General features: G+C 39.2%; 1 protein-coding gene across 5 annotated transcripts in view; it reads left to right on the forward strand.

The window, feature by feature from the left end:
• The first annotated feature begins 1,403 nt into the window (after window positions 1-1,403).
• LOC136848738 (uncharacterized) overlaps window positions 1,404-22,737 on the forward strand; it is a 29,765-nt gene continuing 8,431 nt past the window's right edge. Inside the window, exons 1-7 of one of the 5 annotated variants that reach the window (XM_067121288.1) lie at window positions 1,404-1,471; window positions 6,124-6,225; window positions 8,991-9,075; window positions 16,769-16,870; window positions 17,527-17,612; window positions 17,859-17,983; window positions 20,299-20,501. In XM_067121288.1, coding sequence (XP_066977389.1) covers window positions 9,034-9,075; window positions 16,769-16,870; window positions 17,527-17,612; window positions 17,859-17,983; window positions 20,299-20,501 — 558 coding nt within the window. In that variant the 5' untranslated portion in view covers window positions 1,404-1,471; window positions 6,124-6,225; window positions 8,991-9,033. Of the gene's footprint in view, window positions 1,648-6,123; window positions 6,226-8,990; window positions 9,076-16,768; window positions 16,871-17,526; window positions 17,613-17,858; window positions 17,984-20,298; window positions 20,502-22,737 lie in introns of all 5 variants that reach the window. The other 4 variants (XM_067121286.1, XM_067121284.1, XM_067121285.1 and 1 more) reach the window with 4 other exon arrangements.

The raw sequence follows: 22,737 nt of genomic DNA on the forward strand, positions 1-22,737 counted from the left end.
TGTGTTATTGACACTGTTTCAGTTTTAGTCTCTGAGAAGTAAGGTTTCAAAAGATTCACATGTATCTTTCTCTGTCGTTTCCTTCTTCCTGGTGTTTCAATCACATAAGTTCGATCACTTAACTTCTCTATTATCCTATAGGGACCTTGAAACTTACTGGCAAAGGGAAATCTTTTCACTGGTCAGGACACTAGAACTTACTGTCCTACACTAAAACTTCTTAGCTTAGTCTTAGCATCTTATCTCCTTTTCATTTTCTCTTGACTTATTTTCAGATTTTCTAAAGAAAATTTTCTAATTTCTCTTAACCTTTTCCTCAAATTCTTTACATATTCTCCTTGGATTTCCTCTTGATTTTCTTCCCAGTTTTCTGCAAGAATCTTTAATGGACCTCTCACGTCTCGACCAAAAATCATCTGATTAGATGAACATCCCACACTTTCTTGATAAGCATTCCTAACTTCAGACAACGTCAATGGTAAATCAGCATCCCATTCTTTTTCTGACTCATAACAATACTTAGTTAACATACTCTTCAATGTCTGGTGGAATATTTCCAAGGCTCCTTGAGTCTGGATGATAAGCAGTTGGTAACTTTATATATAGATATATATATGTACAGTATGTATGTATTTATATATATAAATATATATATATGTATATAATATATATATATATATATATATATATATATATATATATATATATATATATATATATATATATATATATATATATATATATATAAATGTATATATATTTATATGTTCATACACACATACATACACACACACACACACACACACACACACATATATATATATATATATATATATATATATATATATATATATATATATATATATATATATATCTTCTTCTTCTTTTAACGTGCTTTTTTCCCATTTTTGTATGGGGTAAGCACGATGCCTTCTTTTGAAGGACTTTTGATTTGGCTTTGGGGTAGACCTGTAGTCTCGATCGGCTGCCCTGCCTGACATCGCTTAGACCCCGGTAGCGTATGTTACATGTATCATACCCGACCCAACGCCCTTTCTTCCCAGCAGCGAGAAGTTGTTGCGCGGTAGGGCGAGAGTTCGAGACGTGTGAGATGTTTGTTTATATATATATATATATATATATATATATATATATATATATATATATATATATATATATATATATATATATATATATATATATATATATATTTATATATATACACACTTATATTTGTGTATGCATATGCACATATATATGTTTGTAGAGTGAACACCGATGAAGTTTTATAATCAGAGGAACGAGGAACTAAGCAAATAGGGAGACACCGTTGTAAACACAAACAAAGGAGGAATATAACGAGCAAGGGACTCGGGGAGCCGTTTCAAAGGAAAATCCCGCATACTACTATTACTACCACTTGTCAAGTAATTCGACTGAACGCAGACTTCATTCTTCAAGTGGTTCATCAGTTAAGCATTGTTATTTAACACTGGCATTGCATTCCAGGTCAATTAGTATATTATTTTACACATCTCCTTGGGTGTTTTTATTGGGAAGTATTGTTGACGCACTGTAGACATACTGTTTTGACAAAACTTTGTCGCAAGTTTATCGTTGTTATCTAACAATGACATTGCAATTTAGGTAAGCCTAGGCAGAATTAGAATATTTTCCGTGTTTGATTGAGTGTCGTTATTTTTTTATAAGTAATTGTTAATGCACTGTAGAGTTATAATTGTTACAAAACTTGGTCTAGAGATACTATATATTTTCTTTACTAGACCAAAGGTTAACTTTGGATGTAGCGTAAGAAATGGTGTAAGTGGCCTCGGCCTAGGCAACTTGCTCCAAATTGGGCAACGAAGTCAAAAGAGGTCGGGTAGATCTAAGTAGTAACTCTGCGGCGGCGATTTCCTTCTTACTTGACTTTTTCTACAGTTGTTTGGTTACTAATTATGGATTTATCTTCAATTTGTCGCATGAATGTAATTAACCTGTAATTAACCCCTGAAGTGCACCCAACAAGGGGTTTCCATACGCGATCTTCACAAGACAGAGCACGGGTATGTCTGTTTGGAACGGTTCATATCCCGTCCGGCAAGTGCAGTAACTTGTTAACGTATGGGTACCCCTCCGGGCCAGTACTAAACACGGCAAAGGGACATTCCAACCCCCCGATGCCAGCACTAAACACGGCGAAATGCATAACTCCCTCCTTTTGGCGAATGGCTCACTCTCGTTTTTCCCCTCCAGAGGGCGACTCCCCAGCGTAAATATGTCCGCTCCATTTGTGTTCTCCCCCACCCAAAACCCTGAATTCCCACAGTCCACCTTTACTGTTGAGTAGAGTTAGGGGGCAAATAACAGTTGGCCAACAACAAACAAACTCACCGCCAGTATCAGAAACCCTAAAAGTGTAGAAAAACCAGCTTCCAAGGTAAAAACAGGCGCGGAGCTAGTACAGTACTTAGAATTACCAGAGATGGGCTAGTTTAGCTTCGCTGCCATTGAGGAAAATGGTAGAACTATAGTACAACTCCACAAGGCTCTTCACTTCGGAAATTGATTTTTCTATAGTATTTTGGTTGCTTATCAAGAATTTACTGCTATTTTTTGGCAGTCGACTGTAATTAACCTCAGAACTGGGCATCCTGGAATGCTATCGCGTATGCGCAGTGTTATAGTCTAAGGGAACTTTTGGTAAAAAGTGGAGTTTCCTTCACTGTGCGGCCCCGAAGGCTGGAGCCCCCGACTAAGTAACACGGCCTACTAGGTTAGGCTAGGTTAGGTCAGGTTAGTATAGTTCCTTTTATAATAAGTTTCCGTAGCCAATCCCTTCTTGAACGTATGGCTCCCATATTCGTTGCATTTGCATGGAACCATTCCACAGTGGCCATCATAACGATAACTTGTCCGTTCTCTCTCCCTGTGTTTTACACAACCGAAAACCCCCCATTCCAAAAGGGTCTCCGATAAAGATGTGAAGTTAATAATAATTGACCAGCAATAAACAACACCACCTCCTTCATCAGCAACACTAAAACTCTAGGAAAACTCAATTTCCAAGGTAATAAGCCATGTGGAGGTGTTCTATAGTTTTACCAAATGGGCTATTATAGTCTCTTAGCACACTTACAAGGAGTGAACATTCATGAAGGGTTGCCAAGCAATGTTCTGTTATTGTCTAATGTAAGCAAGTCCTTTTAAGCAATCATACATGCCCAACATCAGTAGTCTAGGAGGTTGAGATCATTTAACTTTTAGTTTCATCTCATATATTTTTATTTATTTATTTTCATTTATTTTTATTAATTTATTTTGTATTTATTAATTTTATTTATTTTTATTTATTTGTTTATTTTATTTATTTCATCTCATCTAGACTAAATTGTATAACCCTGCCTAGAGTTAGTATAGGCCATAGACGTAAGGAGTAAGGAACTGCTTACATCAGACTATCTTAACATGCCTAATATACTAGCATTGCTTAGGAACATTTCATAGAAACCCACTCCTTGTTGGCTCAGTTAGTTCCTGGCTTCATATTGCTTAACCTACTCCAGAAACACCATTGCAAGTTAAGCTAACTTTAGAATTGCAAACTTTAACACAGACAAAGAGAGGAAGACTGTTTCTTATACAGTGTTAAAGTATTTGTTAAAGTTTTCCTGTGATCACTTCCCATCTTTTATAAACAACTGATTTCAGCATACTGTACTCATTTTGTATGGCCATAGCCCAGGAGCCATAGCCTAGTTTCCTATGAGCTGGAATTTTCTGTCCAGAATGTCTATTAAGATAGCAGATACTGTGTTAATTGCCCAGTGGCATACAGCTACAGTAGTTATAAAACATCCAAGATCAACAGTTTGTTTTGGTGGCATTACAAACTGTCCCTTTTATGGAGGAGCATTCCTCAGCTTGAGCTGAGAATGGTCAATGAGTTTGTGCAGACTCCTATGACTTTACTGCCTACTCCGACCCTGCCTTCCGCTGAGAGATAAGAGGACAAGACTTGCAGTAGAGTGATTTGAAGGAGCATAGGTGTATATCATCTTCCTCCAACTCATCATTGAGCTCGTCCTCCCCTTCCTCTGGCCCTTCTACCACTCATAGGAAGAAGAAAAAGAAATCTTGAAAAGCTTCTTAGAATACGGGTTGAGACTAGATTTGTGAGGTTCCTCTCAATCCAGTGTCCTCCCGTAGCTTGTGAGACTAGAGGAATTGCCCAGAGCTCTTTTCTTGTTCATATTTCCTTGCATATAGTAGATGAAGAGAAGTCAGTACAACCCTCTCATCTCACATGTACATCCTTTCTCAATGGAGTGTGTGCGGACGGAGTGTTCATGCCCACAGGGTATTTGCAATAACATGAATAGATTCACTGACAGCACTGATACCCACAAATTAAAGAAAGTACAATTTTTTATTTTTCCAATATATGAAGTAACTGTAAATTATTAACGTTTTAAAGTCTTTTTTTATAATTGTGTGAATCCATCCCATATAACTTAAGAAAATACTTGTGGTTACTTATTACACACTTAAGCATACATGAAGTAACTACATTATTAGGTTATTATTTTTTATTTTCATGCTACATAGTCTGTATAATTCCACACATAATCATCTGTGTACTTTAGACTCTTCCCATCAGAGAAAGTTTGAAACTTTAAACAAAATGCTGTATTCCTCTGACACGATATACAAACCGTCGATCCTTTACATTAGAGTCAGTGAGCTTCACTGTTTGGATAAAAATGTTGAATTCTCTCAAGGTAATGCAATCTGCTCATTTACCTTAGGATTCTTAGCTAAGAATGAGTCCCCTGCCAACCCCTGGCCTTGTTCATTCGTTATTAAAAGTTTAATAGGTATCCTAGGTCCGGAGGAAGTAGAGCTAATCCTTTGCCCTGTAAGGGCATTAAGATGCTATTTACTGAGAATGGAAAAGATCTGTGGGCCGTAGAGCAACCTTTGATGCTCAGTTAAGGATCCTTCTCGCCCTCTTTTCATTAAGGATTTGATTCTAGAAGTGCACTCTCAAATTGATGAAGATACGTTGCTCATAGAGAAAGTCAAAGCGCGTGAAGTGAGGGCAGTTGCCACGTCCCTGGCTTTTAGGCATAATTTGTCTATTGCCTCTATTATATAAACAACGTTTTGGAATGCAAATCGATGTTTGCAGCTCATTATTTGTGTGACATTGAAACTGTCTATGAAAATTGCAGTACCTTGGGTCCTATTTCGATTGCTGGTATAGTGTTAGGAGAAGGAGTGTAGGAAGCTTCCTTCTTCCTTCCTATTTTTTCACCTTGATTCATGGTGTCGAGTTGTAGGGGAGCCTGGGGGTACTTGGTATTTGCAGTGCTCACCAGTTTTTATCCACAATGGTTGGGTAATGGTATGCTGTAACGTTTGGCTATAGGCGATTGTTTTGTTTTTTATTTATTCTCTGGTTGTGTTTTTCTGGAACTGTGCTAGGGCAGGGGCGACTTGATTATTCTTTGTGTGCAATTGGACACTCCTTTGCAACAAAGGAATCCCACTATGTAGCAGGCAACTCCTGGCTACACCTCCACGCCACTATGTGTTGAGATGAGTGCCATCTATTACTTTCTTATAATAAAATAAAGTTTTATATATACTTACCAAGTAATTACATGATCAAAGCCCTCCCTCCTCCCTTCACATGGTTGGAAGGCATGAACATATTAAGCTCGTTTGCTAAGCTGGTTCCTCTTTCACCCTGAAAGTGGGCAGGGTCACTCGCCTTGCCAAAACAAAAGTAGCGCTACCGCGAATTCCAAAATTCTAGCAGCAGGTTAATAGAAACTAATAGCTGTGTAATTACTTGGTAAGTATATATAAAACTTTATTTTATTATAAAAATGTCACATTCATTCCAGCCTCTAATATTTTTAATTAATTCACAAGTCTCTGAGCATTTGATAGGTAAAATAAAGAATTACCTAAAGTTATGGCATGTCTCTTTCCCTTAGTTAGATTTTAAAGATTATGTGAAAGTACAGTATAGGGTTACTAGCTTTGAAACAATTTATCTTGAATTTGGTATTTTTTGTGTTAATTGAAACAATAATTTGTCCCTATCTTTTTCAGATAGAAGTAAGTAGTTGCTTTAAAATCATCTGAAGTTGGAAAAATAAAGTACTGTACATACAGTATATTGTAATCAACATGGATACTTCTTATATATTTAAGGTGAGAATCTTTGATACCAGTGGTTCAGTGTGGAGAGGATATAGTTGTTCTTTATTTTGAAATACATAAGAGGAAATATTTATTGTATCCTGCCTTTCTGTTGACCTTCATGTTATTTATTTTTTTATTTCTATTGGTGGATTAATTAAACCATATCAGTTGAATTACCTATCAGTTGATGTTTATACTAATTATATTTGTGAAAGGGGCAGACTTATCAAAACTTTTCATAACACACCACTCACCTCAGGACTTTTTCATTTGCTTGTGTTTTGTATTGTAAAGATGGATAGTATAGTGCCTTTAGTTATATGTAACTATATTATTAAGATGTTCTTACAGGGAAACAAACTACAGTATTGCCTTTCATACAGGATCATTCTTCAGGGCAGTCTGAAAATGATCAGTAAAGCTTTGTAACAAGCTGGTAAATTGGTGGTTGATGAGTAAGTAGGGCAAATCCCCAGTCCACCTGCTATAACCCAGAACTATTTTTTTTGGAAGACTAACAGGATAGACATGGGTGCTACGTTACTTTCTGGCAAGAGGTTTTTGGTTCCTTTCTTTTGGGACTTTGTTGGTGGGGATCTGGACAAGATGGTTTTATGCTGAGACATGCTGGAACTGGCCTTAATGTTGGTAGGCCCCTCAATCAGGCATTCTTGCTGGGAAGCTTTGACTCATGGTGTGAATTCCTTTGCACTCCCTTTTGGTAAAGCTATCTTCTGAACCTTTCAATGTATAATTGATCCAGAAGTTAGTTGCCCTCCTGACTTGCGCTCTCCTCTGTATTAGGGCAGCACTTGGTTTTCTAAAGGTTTCTAGTGTTTGAGGATAGACACATCTCACTCTGCTTAAGGACCTATCAATTTTGCATATGTATGCCAGATTATGTAAGAGGTTAAAGGAGTCATTGGTCACATGCACGTTATCAAGGCCATGAATATGACATTTTATATAAGTAACTTACCAAGTAATTACGTTGCTACTAGTTTCACTCGCTCGGCAGCTAAAAAATTTTTAAATTCGCGGGTCGCGCTATTTTGTTTGATTAGGCGACTAACCCCGCCCACTTTCGGGGTAAGAGAGGAACAACTAGCCAAAGGATTCATTTTGTTTCTGCTGGTTAATGGCTGCACACCAGCTTTTAGCAGCAGCTGTGATTTTGGAATTTGTCTTTCCTGTTGATTTCTCATCGTGTTTGGTGAAGTATTCTTGCTTCGATAGCCTTTCGGCATTATTAGATAGAGTAAGACTCTTTTTTTTCCTTTATTGTGAATTTGATTAATTTGACTTATACCTTGTTTACCGATTGTGACTTTAGTTGACTTGTTTCCCAAATGTCAGACTCAAGTTCGACTAGCTTTAGCTATTGCAGCAAAGGCTGCAATATGCATTTGACTAAGCTTTAAGTATTGTAGCAAAGGCTGCAATACGCTTTTGACTAAGGAGTCTTATGATTCCCATTCTATATGCACAGATTGTAGGAGACAAGTTTGTTTAGTAGATTTACGGTGTAATGAATGTATAAGAAGTGGAAGACTTTAAGATCTCATTTAAATAAACTTCTAAAGATAAAAAGAGAAAAGCCATGGCTAGATGGATTAATAAGTCTTTACTAGTCAGGAATCTCCTGTTGATTATGATATTGGTAATGCTGATGACAAGATTGACTCTCCTATTATTGCTGTTGACAGTACTGTACTCTCAAATTCCTTTTCAATGCTGAATGACCTCATAGGTCCCAGTGCTTGGCCTTTGGCCTAAATTCTATATTCATTCTAGTTAAAAACTATACAGTTTAATATAAGTTTTGTTCCTGTTGTGGCCAAATTATGAAATGCTTTTCCTATCCATATACTAGTTTTGTTGGAACTGTAGAATTTCAAAACTGTTGCGAGTGGTTTTTTTTTTAAGTAGGCTGTCATGAGTCATACATCATAGACAATTTATCTTATATATGTTACTTTTTCATTTATCATATTTGTTTTTCTTTGTTATTTGTTTCATTAAAGTTTATAATTTCTCAATTTTTTTTCCTTCTGGGCTGCTTTCCCTATTGAGACCTTTAGTCTTGTTGCATTTTACTTTTCCAGCTAGAGATGTAGCTTGCCTGAATAATCATGATAATAAAATGGGTACCTATCACATTCTTGATTTCCAGTTGGGTTGGTGAATGCTGAAGAGTTCAGGAGTCAGTTGCCTCCTTCCTCAGTGGCTATTTGCATAACTGAAACAAAAGAGATTTGCTGTTCATTTTGATGTATACACACTTTAAAATTTTTTTTGTTTTATTAAATAGCTTCATCTAGCATTACTGCATACCATTCCTTTAGCAAGATGAATGGTTCTTATTGTCTCAGTTCTTACCTATCCATTCATTGATTGGTTCTAATTGCCATCACACAAAGGTCTTTGGTGCATGCTTAGGGAAAATCTGTTGAGATCAGTAATTACCTTGGTCTGTATGCTTAGTTGGAACCACCTCCTATAGCAGTAGGGTTAACCATTAAATAAAGACTGGGGCACTTTCAACAATAAAAATACTTTGTTTTAGAAGTGAGATGTGTGATTTTGCCTTACAAAATCACATACAGTGTACTGTATTACTAACTCTCATTTTGCCAGGTTAATAAGCAGCTGTTCAAAGTTGAGTTTGTCTGTCCTTAACCAAGAATGTAGACATTAATAGAAAGTGTTTTGATTTGTAGTTTTCTTACAAATGACCATTTTTTCTTTAATTAATTGGTTTATTTTCATTCCAGGGAGTTAAGGATAGATTTTCTGGTTTGACAGTGTCTTCACAGGATGAATACATTAATGCAAACAATTTTGAATCTACTTTGGAAGGTAAAGATTGAAAATACAGTATGTTATGTGTTCTTTGTTGATACAGTATATATAAACAGTTTTTTTTATAAAACATATATTTTCATAACAACCCACCAGTCGTATAGAGCCCTCATTCAAAGTCTTGAGTATCCCCAGACTCTTGTATTTTGATGTCATGTAAACTGAAGATTAGCTAAAAGCAGCCGTTCACTAATGAATATCTCTGACCTCCTGGTAGATAGTAACTATCTTCATCAGTTTGTCACATACAGGCTCACGATCGCTTATCCAAAATCCTTGGGGAAAGCTGTTTCAGTTTTTAGATTTTTTCAGATTTTGGAACTGAAGGTTGGTCTTAAATACACAAGTATATTCATTTCTAACTATAACATTCCGCAAAACTAAAAAAATACACAGCATGAAAAATAACCGTAATTTGTGTATATAATCACATATCATCTGATCTCATGTATCATGAGATCCTTAAAATATTGTCCCAAAACATGATATTATTACTTATAATATCAAGTATATTATAATATCAAGTATCGTCAGAGATGCATTTCGGTAGATTACATGTAGATATGCTTAACATGCAGGTTTCTTTTTTAGTAGGTTATATGACTAAGCTTCCTATGCCTGTCTCATTTTCAATAGACTTCACTGATAAGGCTTATGTAAGTTGGCTTTAACTAATTAATAGGCCTATGAGCAAGGGTTCATCATACGTTCAACCAGGCTTACCAAATGTGGGCTTGTGTAAGAATTCATTACTATTTCTTAAATTAACAGTCACTTGCTACTGCATGCAAAACACTAAAATAAACAACAGCAAGTATTGGCATAAACAACAGAATCGACAAACAACTGTTTGCCAATGTTAGTTGCCATAACTAACACATTTATTAAGAGTTGCATTACAGTTGTCTTGTTAAAACTTGCATTTTTTTAATGTAATTCCATAAATAAAAATAAAATACTTTTTTAATCATCCCTCACGCAATGGAGAAGGTGTTAAGAAAGTATGCCATGAACTTTAAGCAGCAGTTAACATAACTGTGGCTGAAATAACAAATAATGGCCAGACTCCAAAATGTTTAGGAGGCAAAAGCAACATTTGAAATTGACAAAATCACACATATTTTATTTAATTTACTGCATTCATAGATAAAATAGTTGCAGTTTTTAAATGCAGTTTTGGTCATTTTTGAAAGAAGCGTATCTCTGAATTAAGCTCCATTCGGCAACTGAAGACAGTGATGATGTCGGTAAAATGCAATCAGCTGATTATTTTAAGAATGTAAACAAAACCAGAATGCAAATGGCACATGGTCGCTCTGTTCATATCTAGTAATACGACAATAATATGGTAGTAATATGTACATGCAATATGATTAGATACAGTAAAACAACAGTTTTATTAAAGTTATCATTACATGTATTCTCAATACAACTATTATCTGTCAGTAGCAACCTAACCAGGACTCTCTCTCTCTCTCTCTCTCTCTCTCTCTCTCTCTCTCTCTCTCTCTCTCTCTCTCTCTCTCTCTCTCTCTCTCTCTCTCTCTCTCTCTCTCACCAACCGTAATACTTATGGTGATGCTCCATCCTCAACTAAAAAATTTGGTTGTTCCTACACAATATACAAACCCTCGGTCCTTTACATTAGGGATTACTTTAAGGCGTAGGCTGGAAAACGGCCGTTGAACTTCAAACAAGGTGGTTAGGCAGTTAACTACCGTTCGGGAGGCAGGAGTACCACCTGCCTGGATGTAAACATTCCAATTTGCTTACGGTCATCGTGGAATGCAGACGTCGTTTTTCGCTCTCTGCCTGACTGCCCTTTTTCAACATTTTGGTGGGAAAATTCCTTTTTTGTTTTGAGTACGAATGCTGACAAACCTTCTAAACCCTCCTATCCCCAGCATGTGTGTCCTGGGGTGGACACGGACCCATACGCCTTTTGCCCAATTTGCAGGGGACGTGTGTGTTCGCGCGACGCTCCTTGTAGCGAATGTTGTTCCTGGTCTCCCAAGCAATGGAAGAGGTTCGAAGGGAGGAGACGCTGCCGTCAGAAGCCAGCCAAAGAATTGTCTGAGGGTAACGCCCCCGACAACTTCAGTGGTGGTTAATGTGTCAGGTTTGTTTATCCCTCCCTGCGAACTTCCCCTGCTTGCTCCCTCTCCCTCGGGTGAGGACTCCCCCTCCCCTTCCTCATTCATTTCATTGGGTGTGGAAGGGCATGGGGGGCCGGTTGATCAGGACATCTTGATCTTGGGGGGAAATTTTTCCCCCAGAGCGAGCAGAGACTTCCCAGTTTAACCCGACTGTTTCCTCAAGTTTTGGGGGTGGATACTGACCAGGTATCAGACCTATCCTCTGCCTGGTTACACCTGGGTCTACCTGGCGTTCCGTCACTGGAGGGCCTGGTATCTCATTTGTCTGGCGCTCCAGTAACAACGCATTCGGCTACCACTACCACCACCACGACTGTCACCATGTCTGCTTTCACCAAGCTGCCCATGTCGGTGGTTTCACACCTGGACACCCAGGTTTTGGTTGCCCCTGCCTCTCACCATTCCATACCGCTGCCTCCTGAGTTCCTGGCCCCACTCTCACAACCAGGGCCTTCCTACATGGTGACATCGACAGTGCCGTATATGACTGTTCCTGCTCCTGTTGCTGACCCTGGCCCATTTATGACTATGGTTATGGCTCCTCGCTTCCCTGTCTCTCGGCCCGGCTTGACTACTGACTTGCCTCCCATGCCTTTGACCCTGGCTCGGCCCGACCTGGCTGCCCGCGTGCCACCCGTGCCTTCATTTCTGGCTCCTCCTCCACGCTGATGTTCCTGCCCCGATAACTGCTGGCCTGAGCACCGCCTATGCTGCCCGGGTTGCGCCTGCTGCTGTGGCGCCCCCCAGCTGCTCCTGCTTCTTCGGCTGCTCCTGCATGGTTTGGGGACCTGACTTCAATCCTGAGGAAGATGCCGAAGAAGAAGTCAAAGAAGAGATCAAGAAAGGTGTTGTTGTCTTCGTCTTCCTCATCATCTTCGTCTTTGTCTGCTAACTCTTCTTCCTCTTCTCCTTCTGAGGCTTCCCACCCAAAGAAGAAGAAGCCTGCCTCTCCCCCCCCAACAAGTCTCGCACCGAGACCTCTAAGGGACTGCCTCCTTCCACAGGGAAGGCAGTGGGATCTCTCACTGGCTCTTCCCGATCCGCGGATCAGGGAACCACTGCTCTAGCCCCCGGATGAGTTGCATCGGGAGCCAAGGGCGTGCAGACCACGGTCCGCACTCCCCCTGCTGTGCCGAAGAAACCTGCTTCTAAGGCCAGCGGGTCCATGTCGGACACTTGTGCGCGAGTCGCTCCGAGTACCTGGGTTTCCAAGGGCCACTGTGGAGGACATGTTCCAGCACCCATGGGACAACCTCGACGTTTACGCCTTTCCTCCGTTCTGTCTGATTCGCCGAGTGATCAGCCGAGTGATGATCACTCAGAATCTCAGGATGATTCTGGTGGCACCCAAATGGCTGCTGGCTGTTTGGTATCCCGACCTGCTAGCTCTCCTCTCCGAGGTGCCGAGAGAGATTCCCCACTGGCCCAACGTGTTGTGTCAACCCCATGTAGAGTGGTACCTCCAGGCAGTGCAGTCCCTGTGTCTTCACGGCTGGAGGTTATCCACCATCTCTTGCGAGTGAGAGGCGTTTCGCGTCATGCAGCAACAGAGATGGCAGGGTACCTCAGACGATCCTCCGCAGCGGTATACCAGGGAAAGTGGTCTGTCTTCTGTGGTTGGTGTCATCGACGGGGTATCTCTCCGGTCGGAGCTACTATTCAGTAGGTTGCAGACTTCCTCGTCTTCCTTCGCCGAGAGAAGCTTCTCTCCATTTCAGCTGTAAAAGGCTACCACGCTGCACTCGGCCTAGTCTTGAGGCTGAAAGGAGTAGGCATCTCTTCCTCCTTTGAGATTTCCCTACTAATGAGAAGCTTCGAAAGGTCCTGCCCACCCAGGGATCTCAGGCCCCCTGCGTGGGATGTGACTCTCGTTCTGAGGAGCCTGACTTGTGCACCATATGAGCCTTTACGAGAGTCATCAGACAGGGATCTGACCCTCAAGACCGTCTTCCTGCTGGCCCTGGCATCGGCAAAGAGAGTTGACAAACTACACGGACTTTCCTTTGATGCTAAACACTCGAGGGGATGGGGATCAGTTACACTCGATTTCATCCCGGATTTCGTAGCAAAGACTCAGAATCCTTCAGTCCCGGACGCACAGTTCTAGTCCTTCATGATCCCCTCCCTAGAGGACTTTGTAGGTAATGAACCAGATGAGATGCTACTGTGTCCTGTTAGAGTGCTGTGGCAATATCTGAAGAGGACTCGACGTCTCCAGCTTGAGTGTCGACGACTCTTTGTTAGTACTGTCTCGACCAAGAAAGAAGTGTCCAAGAACACCATCTCCTTCTGGCTTCGTGAGACGATAAGGAGAGTGTATTCTGCTGCAGGAGAAGACGACACCGGTACGCTTCATCCGAGAGCTCACGAAGTCTGCAGCATTGGTCCGTCTCTCGCATTCCGGAAGAACATGTCGGTTGTGCAGGTGCTGAAGGTATGCATGTGGTCCCAACAGACTACCTTCACCTCCTTCTACCTCCGGGATGTTGCTCACAAGTCCTTGGACACTTTTCCTTGGGTCCTGTGGTGGCTGCTCAACAAGTTGTGTAGCTTACCCGGCTCCTCTAACAGGACAGGTTGCATCTCGCCTAAGATGTACGGTTGTGATTGGGAGCATGAATGTAAAGTGACTGGCCTCTCTTCTTTCTCCCCATCCTGGCTCTCTTCTTACGGGCAGGGAGCGGACGTGCCGTTACATGCTGGATCTGGCGGTCAATGCAGGTAAGCACCCAACGGAGCTCCTGTTCTATTTTCCGTTCAGGTTGATAGAAGCAACCCCACTCCTTCCCCTTGCAAGGGGGGAGGGAGACCATGACTATAAGACAGACCCAGTGCTTGTGATTGCCTGTATGTCATCCAACTCCAAGTTCTTCCTAGCCTACTTTGCACGAACTGAGGTTTCCTCTTTCATGCAAAGGGACCCAGAAGTCTGACAACTGATCCCGCATTTCTTACAACCCGATCATTTTGTCAGAGGCAGTTTTTCCCTTCCTCGCTCTATTGACCAGGAAGGGAAGACAAGGTGGTGAACTCCAGCCAGTTTAGGAGACTCACTCAGATTCCTCCCTCCTACTAGTAAGTCTCCTAATGTAAAGAACCGAGGGTTTGTATATTGTGTCGGAACAAATCACAATTTTTAAAAGTATATTGTATTTTTCCTAACTATATAAACCCGAGGTCCTTTACATTTTATGCCCACCTCATGCCACCCCTCAATCTGATACCTGGGCCAAAAGGGAAATTGGAATGTTTACATCTGGGCAGGCTGTACTCCCGCCTCCCAGACGGTAGTTAACTGCCTAACCATCTTGTTTGAAGTTCAACGGCCGTTTTCCAGCCTACGCCTGAAAGTAATCCCTGATGTAAAGGACCTCGGGTTTGTATAGTTTTAAGTATTCACGGATTTTAGCTATTCGCCGGGGGGGGAGCTTGCAATACGCATCCCCACGAATACTGGGGGTTTACTGTACTCCTTTGCTGAAATGCTTTCCTCTAATATATGGGCGCTCCACAGCTTCACTGCTGTGCCACTATAGTTAAGATGAGCGCCAACCAGAGGCAGTATCAGTCTGCAGCAGCTTTCTTAACAGGTAAGGGTACAACAACTTTTTAACCAATGCTAATAGAATTTTTGTCTCATATTCATTCTTCTACTGAATGTTTTTAAGATTATATATGTCCATGCATCCCACCTCCTGTCAATATGGGATTCAGCTATGTAATTACTTGGTAAGTTACATATATAAAAATGACATTTTTATAATAAAGTTCTATATACTGTATATACTTACCAAGTAATTACTGAATCAGATCCCTCCCTCCTCCCCTCTCACGGACATTGAGGGCATAAATGGACTGACGCTATTCAGCGGTGTTGTACCCTTCCTCCCCCAGTAGAGGGCGAGACCTAGTCAGCTACACTAAAACAGTCGAATGCTACGGTGAATTTCAAATTTTTAGCTGCCACACGAGTTAGAAATATCGGCTATGTAATTACTTGGTAAGTATAAAAATGTCATTTTTCATAAATTGTTCAACTTATATAAGTTGAGACTAGTAGTCATAGCAGGCTGTATTTTACCTATGAGGAAGAAAATGGGGATTCTTCATCTTTCATGTAAATCATCTTCACCCCACAGGACTTGTAGGTTTCTGGGCTTATTGGCTAGTACACTACATCTCTTGTTGATGGTAATTATGCTTCCTTTGCAAATCTGAAAGACTTTTACCTGAAACAAGCATGTTGCTGTACACACTTTATATTTTGATCTTGCTATGTACAAACCTGTGAGCTACCAGAAATTTGGTTCATGAGTCACTCCCAGTGCTCTTTAGGATTCTAGAGTCTTACTCAAATAATTTAGGTATTCAGCATCTTGGCCCTACCCTAAGTTATGATGCTCTTTTACTTGTGATTGATGGCCCTGCAATGAAACCAGCATTTTTTCCACAAATAGTGTAATAATTGCCATCCTGCTAGCCCCATGCATCACACTGCCTTTCATGAAAGTTTACACGAAAAGTGAGAAAGGTGACTGAAACAGAACTGAGGATCCAGATTGTAAACAGGAACACTTAGAATTTAAATATTAGTCATATGTATAACTGATATGTTTCTGTGAAAAACGTTTGTTTTATAAAATAGTTTTTTTGGTATGAGAATATTATTTTTTTTTTGTACCCTCCTTTCTTTGTTGGTAATCAGTACAGTAGCATGTTTACTTTCTTCCTAGTAGTTATTGTTATACCAAACACTCAAAATAGGATTAAGAATCCCCCCAGAAGTTTATTTATTTTAAGGGTCATAGCCAAATAAGTTATCTTCTTTAGAACCCACCAGACAGGCTTCCTGTGATTTTGATTCTTTTAGTTCATTTTTCACATCTTATAATGGTTATTGTATACCTTATCATGAGCAACCAAAAAAGTGAAGGGTTTTGCCAGGTTTCATGTTATTTTGGTACGTATTACAGTATTATTGTGGTGAGTATACAGAGATCAGTAGTGTATCTCATCTGCAGGGTATTCTTAATTGAAGATCAAAATTGGAACAAAGTAAACAAAGTTAAGGCAGCTGAAGGACAAGAAACAGAAAGGAATGAATGAAAATTACAAGGCCTGAGGGACGTTGCAAGGAACGTTTAGGTCTTTTTGTTAATCAAGGCACATTACAAGTAGCACCCAGTACAGAGGGAAGGTTGCAGAGTAATTGGCATAAGACAAGATCGATCATTTATGTCCGTGGTACAGTACTTTAATAGCTCTGATTTGGGTCTTAGGCTGGTGGGTCTTATTGTTTATTTATACACTATGGCAAATTTTTTTAGATAATTTCTCACCTATGCATTTGTACTTTTATTTTGTCTTACCTTTACAGGATGGCACTTCAAAAAGCATATTTCAGTAATCAGTGTCAAATTTTTTCTTCATATTTTACTCTCTTGTCACCAGAGAGGTATACTTGAATTTTAATTAAGGGAAATCATCTTATTGCCTCACAGCTCTCTTGAAGCCAGCTTTTGAAATGTTTACAGTTTTTTGCAGCATCAGTAAACCAGTGGAGAAAAGATGGGATTAGAGCTCTATGGTTCCGGGTTGATATTCATCATACTGATTGGGTTCCTATACTAGCAAAGGTAGGTTTTTACTGTAAAATCTTTCGTGATACTGCTGTACAGTATTTTTAGTGTGTGTTATTAAGACTCATACAGAATTTGCAAATTGTAGGAAATATAATTTTGTGTTTTAGAACTGCATTTTAAGCTAAAGATTAGCCTTGTGCTTATAATAAGAATGCACTGTATATATACAATATATATATAAAAAGCAAACAGTTTATTTCTGTTTGTTTCTCTCATGCCTACCTCATTATCTTTACTATTACTTGTAGGTAGCTTGTAATTTTCTAATCTGTCAATTTTCACAGAATTGTATTTTGGGAGCACTTATATTTTGGTAATATTTTGAGAGAGAGAGAGAGAGAGAGAAATCATTACTTTTAATAATATTTAATGTTATTTAATTTACACATAAAAGCTTGAAAACTTATAAATTACATAAAAAATTAAACAAACACTTTTGCTGGGTTTCTCAGTGTTCACAAATGTTCGCTTGTGTGTGAAAAACTCGTGCATGACCATTAGTTAGGTTCCAATGAAAAATTCGTGTGTCTGTGAATTCATGCAACTCGAATCGCGCAAGTTCGAGGTATTACTGTAGTAGAGTACTGTAATCTTTTATATGTGATATGATTTTGATGGAATTATCCTTGATGGAAATTACATTTTTTCAGCATGGATTTGTGTTTCACCATGCTCAACCTGACTTTGTAATGATGGTGCGTTGGTTACCTGCCAGTGAACCAGACAATATACCTGGGTAATGTAAATTTCATTCATCCAATTTGGAAGTTGTTATAAGTTCAATATTCATCGGTTTGAATTTACATGGCTTTGATATTGCGCAGGGTATTTGGAAATATAATTATGTTTTCCTTGTTTCATCTTATTTTGAAGTACTGTTTAGTTAATTTATACTTGTTATGATGTAATGACTAGATATTGAAATGGTTACATCATACTATTACTTAAGATTTTTTTTCATTGTAGTTTTGTATTATTTCAGGTATGCCCATAACATGGTTGGAGTAGGTGCATTTGTTGTGAATAACAATGATGAACTTCTAGTAGTATGTGAAAGGTTCTATACAAAACCACACTGGAAGTTGCCTGGGGGATATGTACAGCAAGGTAAAGGTACCTTAAGGGAAAGAATCTCAAAGAAAAGCTGTCGAGAGAAATAAAGATAAGTCAGAAGAGAAGTAAGAGAAATAATTTGACTATGGATGACCATTTAGGAATGATTACTATAATTTAATGTCTAAGAGGAAATGAGGCGAGTGAAGTCAGTTGCAAGGTTTTTATGTGAAGTGTCATCGTTTGTGAAAGGTATAGATTCTTTGTCAGTCTTTTGATATTTTTTAACTTTTTCATATTTGTATGGTGCAAAAGACAATATGATGATTACAATAAAACATTTTTTTTTCTGCAAGCCCATTATTATCAATAGCCATATTCTGTGCAAATATTGTAAAGTTTGAAAGATGTACCGCCTCACTTTGCTTACTCAGAGCACACTCTGTGTTGATTCACTTTGAGCATTCGTCTACTGCCTTGATCTCCTAGTCACGTACTTTATTATCAGTTCTGACATTTCCTGATGTTTTCTGTAGTGACATGCAAATATTATCAGGCATTTTTAGTGTGTTGCTATCCAGGTTGTCCTTGCTGCCATTATGTTATTGTAATTATGTCTTCCATACCCTTCATGTCTCCTCTTTGCATCTAAGAGCTTCCAGAGTAGAAAATATAGTCATTTTCATGTCTCAACTTCTACTCTCTGTTCAGTACCACCTGTGGTTTGCCTACTCCTGTTTTCTTGACTGGTACTATGTACTCAATTGCTTTTGTGTGCTCGAATGCTTCTGTGTACTCAATTCCTTTCTAGACTGTGCATGTATAGAGGATATTCAACTTTTGACTAACCCAGGGCTTTGAACCTTGATCGTCAACTTCAGCTGAGGTTCCCGCTGTTACCTAGGAATTTTTTAAAGCACCATAGGGAGGATTAGAGAGGACAGTGCTATCTCTTCACCATGCTGCCAAAACTTATGTGGCCTTTGACTGATAGTGGTCTTTCCACAAGCATTATTGTTCCCCCAGTTGTAGTCATAAATAGTGTTGTCATTTTCTAGGTCACCACAGTAGGAGCAATGCTGAGTCTTCACCATGTAGGAAATGATCATGCTGCTATTCTCTCCCCAAAAGCAGAAGATTTTTAGCTTTTTGCTGAAAATGAAGTTTGAAGTGCTGGAAAACATCGGAAGGTGCCAGATCAGAATTCAACAGTCTGCTTATAATAGTGTTTAAACTCTGATGTAGTGAAGATATAAGCATTTCCAGGGAGATGCTTGTGGAGCAGGCCAGAATTTCCATAAGGAGCTAAACCTAACAAATAACAGTGATTATTCATAAGTTTTGTTCTTCTTTTGATAACACAGCAATATGTATGTGGAATGAGCTGGCAAGACTTTGTTTGCATAGGGGGTTTTCTTGGGGTTGATTTCTGTCATCCGGAATTTTCTGTGGTTCAGCAGTGGCCTGGACTCAAAGGGTGCCAGTTTTAAGAGGTCGGACTGTATTTTACTAAGAACATATTTTATATGTGAAGTAAATTGGCTAAACTTCAAAAGTCCGTGTGTTCTAAATGATGCAGCAGTGGAAGCAGAGATTTAATGAAGGAAAATAGGGAATTATTTGATGTGCAGTTGCATGACAAAAGAGAAGATTGTGTGCAGGTATACATTATGAGAAGTGTGGTAATTAAGCAGAAACTAATCATTAAAAAAGGAAGTAATGAAAGTACAGTACAGAAGTAAATCAGAACAAGTACATTACTGAGAAAAAACTGTTGTATCGTAGGAAAAGAGAGGAATGTTAAAGATCTTTAAATTAAATTGCTATATGAAAGAATGCAGTCCTTTGTTAATGGAGTGAGTGTTCTGAAGTGTAGTTGATTGTGGAGGAAAGAGGACAGATTTGAACAGTGCAGTGTGGGAGGGTGATGTGTAAACTGGAAAATTGTTGAGGATGTAAAAAGTGCAGTTATTGGTTGAAGGACACTATTGCTATGTATTTGGAGCAGCTGAAGTTGTGGTAGTTTTCTGCATTTTTAGCTCATGTTTGGTTCAGCAGTTAACAGATGATAATCACATTGACTGCTTTTGTGATTTATTTTTAGATACACCCCTTATTAGGGCATATGGCCCAGCATTGGTGGAAATTGATTCCTCATGGAAAAAATTAAGATATCAAATTTAACAAATTTGTATGGGAACTATATAATGACTCATTAGCTTTTGGAAATAGTGCACAATCTGGGGTCACATCATTTAGCAAGGGCTGTAAAGATAATTGTATTTTTATCTTGACAATACGGGGATGCTTTCTATACAAAGATGTAATATTTCAGTTGCTCTATTAACTGAGCCTATATTTTTTAACAGGAGAAGATCTTCGATCAGCAGCTGTGCGAGAGGTTAAAGAGGAAACAGGTATAGATGCAGAATTTGTGTCAATGGTGTCATTTCGCCATGTCCATAGAGCAAATTTTAATTGCTCTGACATTTACTTTATCGTTCACCTTCACCCAACTTCAGACAGTATTACTATGTGCAAGAAAGAACTAACAGCGTGCGAGTGGATGAAGGTAAGGAAATCTTGAAAATTGCTTATGAATTGCTTATGAAACCCATAAATTTATATTTTGGAAACAGGTACTTCCTTCCCATTAGCAGATTGCATCATTTATTCTGTAATTATGACTGAACCATTGTTTCTTAGTTTGTAATTCACTATTAGTATCATCTCATATAATTTGAAAATATTAGATGGAATAGAACATGTTTTATGGTACGAGGATTTTCTGGAAATTTCAGTTCACCAGACATTAAAAGTAGATTTTTATATTATGAAATTCTTTATGTCCAAAAAGACACATTCATTAATCATGTTTTATGTTTTAGTTTGCAGTATTTTACATCTCATTTTCAACAGTTTTTGAAATTTGTCAGAAAATAGTAGCCTAAAAGTGATTGTCATTGTATAAAAAAAATCATATCCATTAACTTCTTCTGATGGCTTGATGTTAGTCTTCGAACTTTTTACTTTAGTGAACTTATTTTAGTGAAGCTTATTTTACAACAAACCTATTACTTACGCAGTGATTTAGCCTGCTTCATAGTAGCTGAAATGCCCCAGACAGCCTAGTTTGTTGTCTAGCAGAAACCCCTGAATGGATTAAGATGGGCTTGACTTGGTTGTTATTTACCTGTGATTAAGCTTCAGTAAAAAATATATGTATGAATTTATCAGAATTATTTCTTTTACTTTAAATTATTATTATTATTATTTTTTTTATTTTATTTTTTTTTTGGTCTATCACAGTCATCCTATTCGACTGGGTGGTTTTTATTAGTGTGGGGTTCCAGGTTTCATCCTGCCTCCTTAGGAGTCCATCACTTTTCTCACTTTGTGTGCTGTTTCTAGTAGGACACTTTTCTACGTGAGTCCTGGAGCTACTTCGGCATCTAGCTTTTCCAGATTCCTTTTCAGGGATTTTGGGATCGTGCCTAGTGTTCCTATGATTATGGGTACAATTTCCACTGGCATATCCCATATCCTTCTTATTTCGATTTTCAGGTCTTGATACTCTGGTGCCCCATGGTATTGCGACATCAGTGAGTGATACTTTCTTCTTGATTTTGTCTATCGTCACGTCTGGTCTGTTGGCATGTATCACCCTATCTGTTCTGATACCACAGTCCCAGAGGAACTTTGATCGTTTTCTATCACTCCCTCAGGTTGGTGTTCGTACGACTTATTACTGCAAGCTAGCTGGTGTTTCTTGCACAGGCTCCAGTGGAGGGCTTTTTCTACCGAATCATGCCTCTTTTTGTGCTGGTTCTGTGCAGGCACCGGACGTTTGCTTGCTATGTGGTTTATGGTCTCATCTTTCATATTGCACTTCCTGCATATGGGTGAGATGTTTTTTCCATTCATTGTTCTTTGGACATATATGGTTCTTAGGGCCTGATCTTGTGCCGCTGCTACCATTCCTTCTGTTTCCTTCTTGAGTTCTCCCCTCTGTAGCCATTGCCATGTTTCATCGCTGGCCAGTCCTTTTGTCTGTCTCATGTACCGTCCGTGCATTGGTTTGTTTTGCCATTCCTCTGTTCTGTTTTTCATTCTCCTGTCTCTGAATATTTTTGGGTCTTTGTCTACTTCTATCAGTCCTTTTTCCCATGCACTCCTTAGTCACTCGTCTTCACTGGTTTTCAGATATTACCCCAGGGCTCTGCTCTCGATGTTGACGCAGCCCTCTGTGCTTAGTAACCCTCGCCCCCCCTTCCTTTTGTGTTATGTATAGTGTGTCTGTATTTGCTCTTGGATGTAGTGCTTTGTGTATTGTCATGTGTTTTCTAGTTTTCTGGTCTATGCTGCAGAGTTTAGCCTTCGTGCACTCCACTAATCCTGCACTGTATCTGATTACTGGTATTGCCCATGTGTTTATGGCTTTCGTCATGTTTCCGGCGTTGAATTTTGACTTGAGTATCGCCTTAAGTCTCTGCATATATTCTTTCCTGATCGTGTCCTTCATCTCTTGGTGCTTTATATCCTCTCCTTCTATTATTCCCGGGTATTTGTATCCTGTCTCATCTATGTGTGTCATGCTGTTCCCATCTGGTACTTTATCCCTTCAGTCCTTGTTACTTTGCCTTTTTGTATGTTGACCAAGATGCATTTTTCTATTCCAAACTCTGTCCTGATGTCTCCAAATACAATCCTTACAGTCTGGATTGGGCCATCTATTTCCTTGATGCTCTTACCATACAGCTTGATGTCGTCCATGAACATCAGATGGTTAATTCCGTTGCCTCCTTTCT

The sequence above is a fragment of the Macrobrachium rosenbergii genome, chromosome 19 (genome assembly GCF_040412425.1).
Source record: "Macrobrachium rosenbergii isolate ZJJX-2024 chromosome 19, ASM4041242v1, whole genome shotgun sequence".
NCBI classification, from domain to species: Eukaryota; Metazoa; Arthropoda; class Malacostraca; order Decapoda; family Palaemonidae; genus Macrobrachium; species Macrobrachium rosenbergii.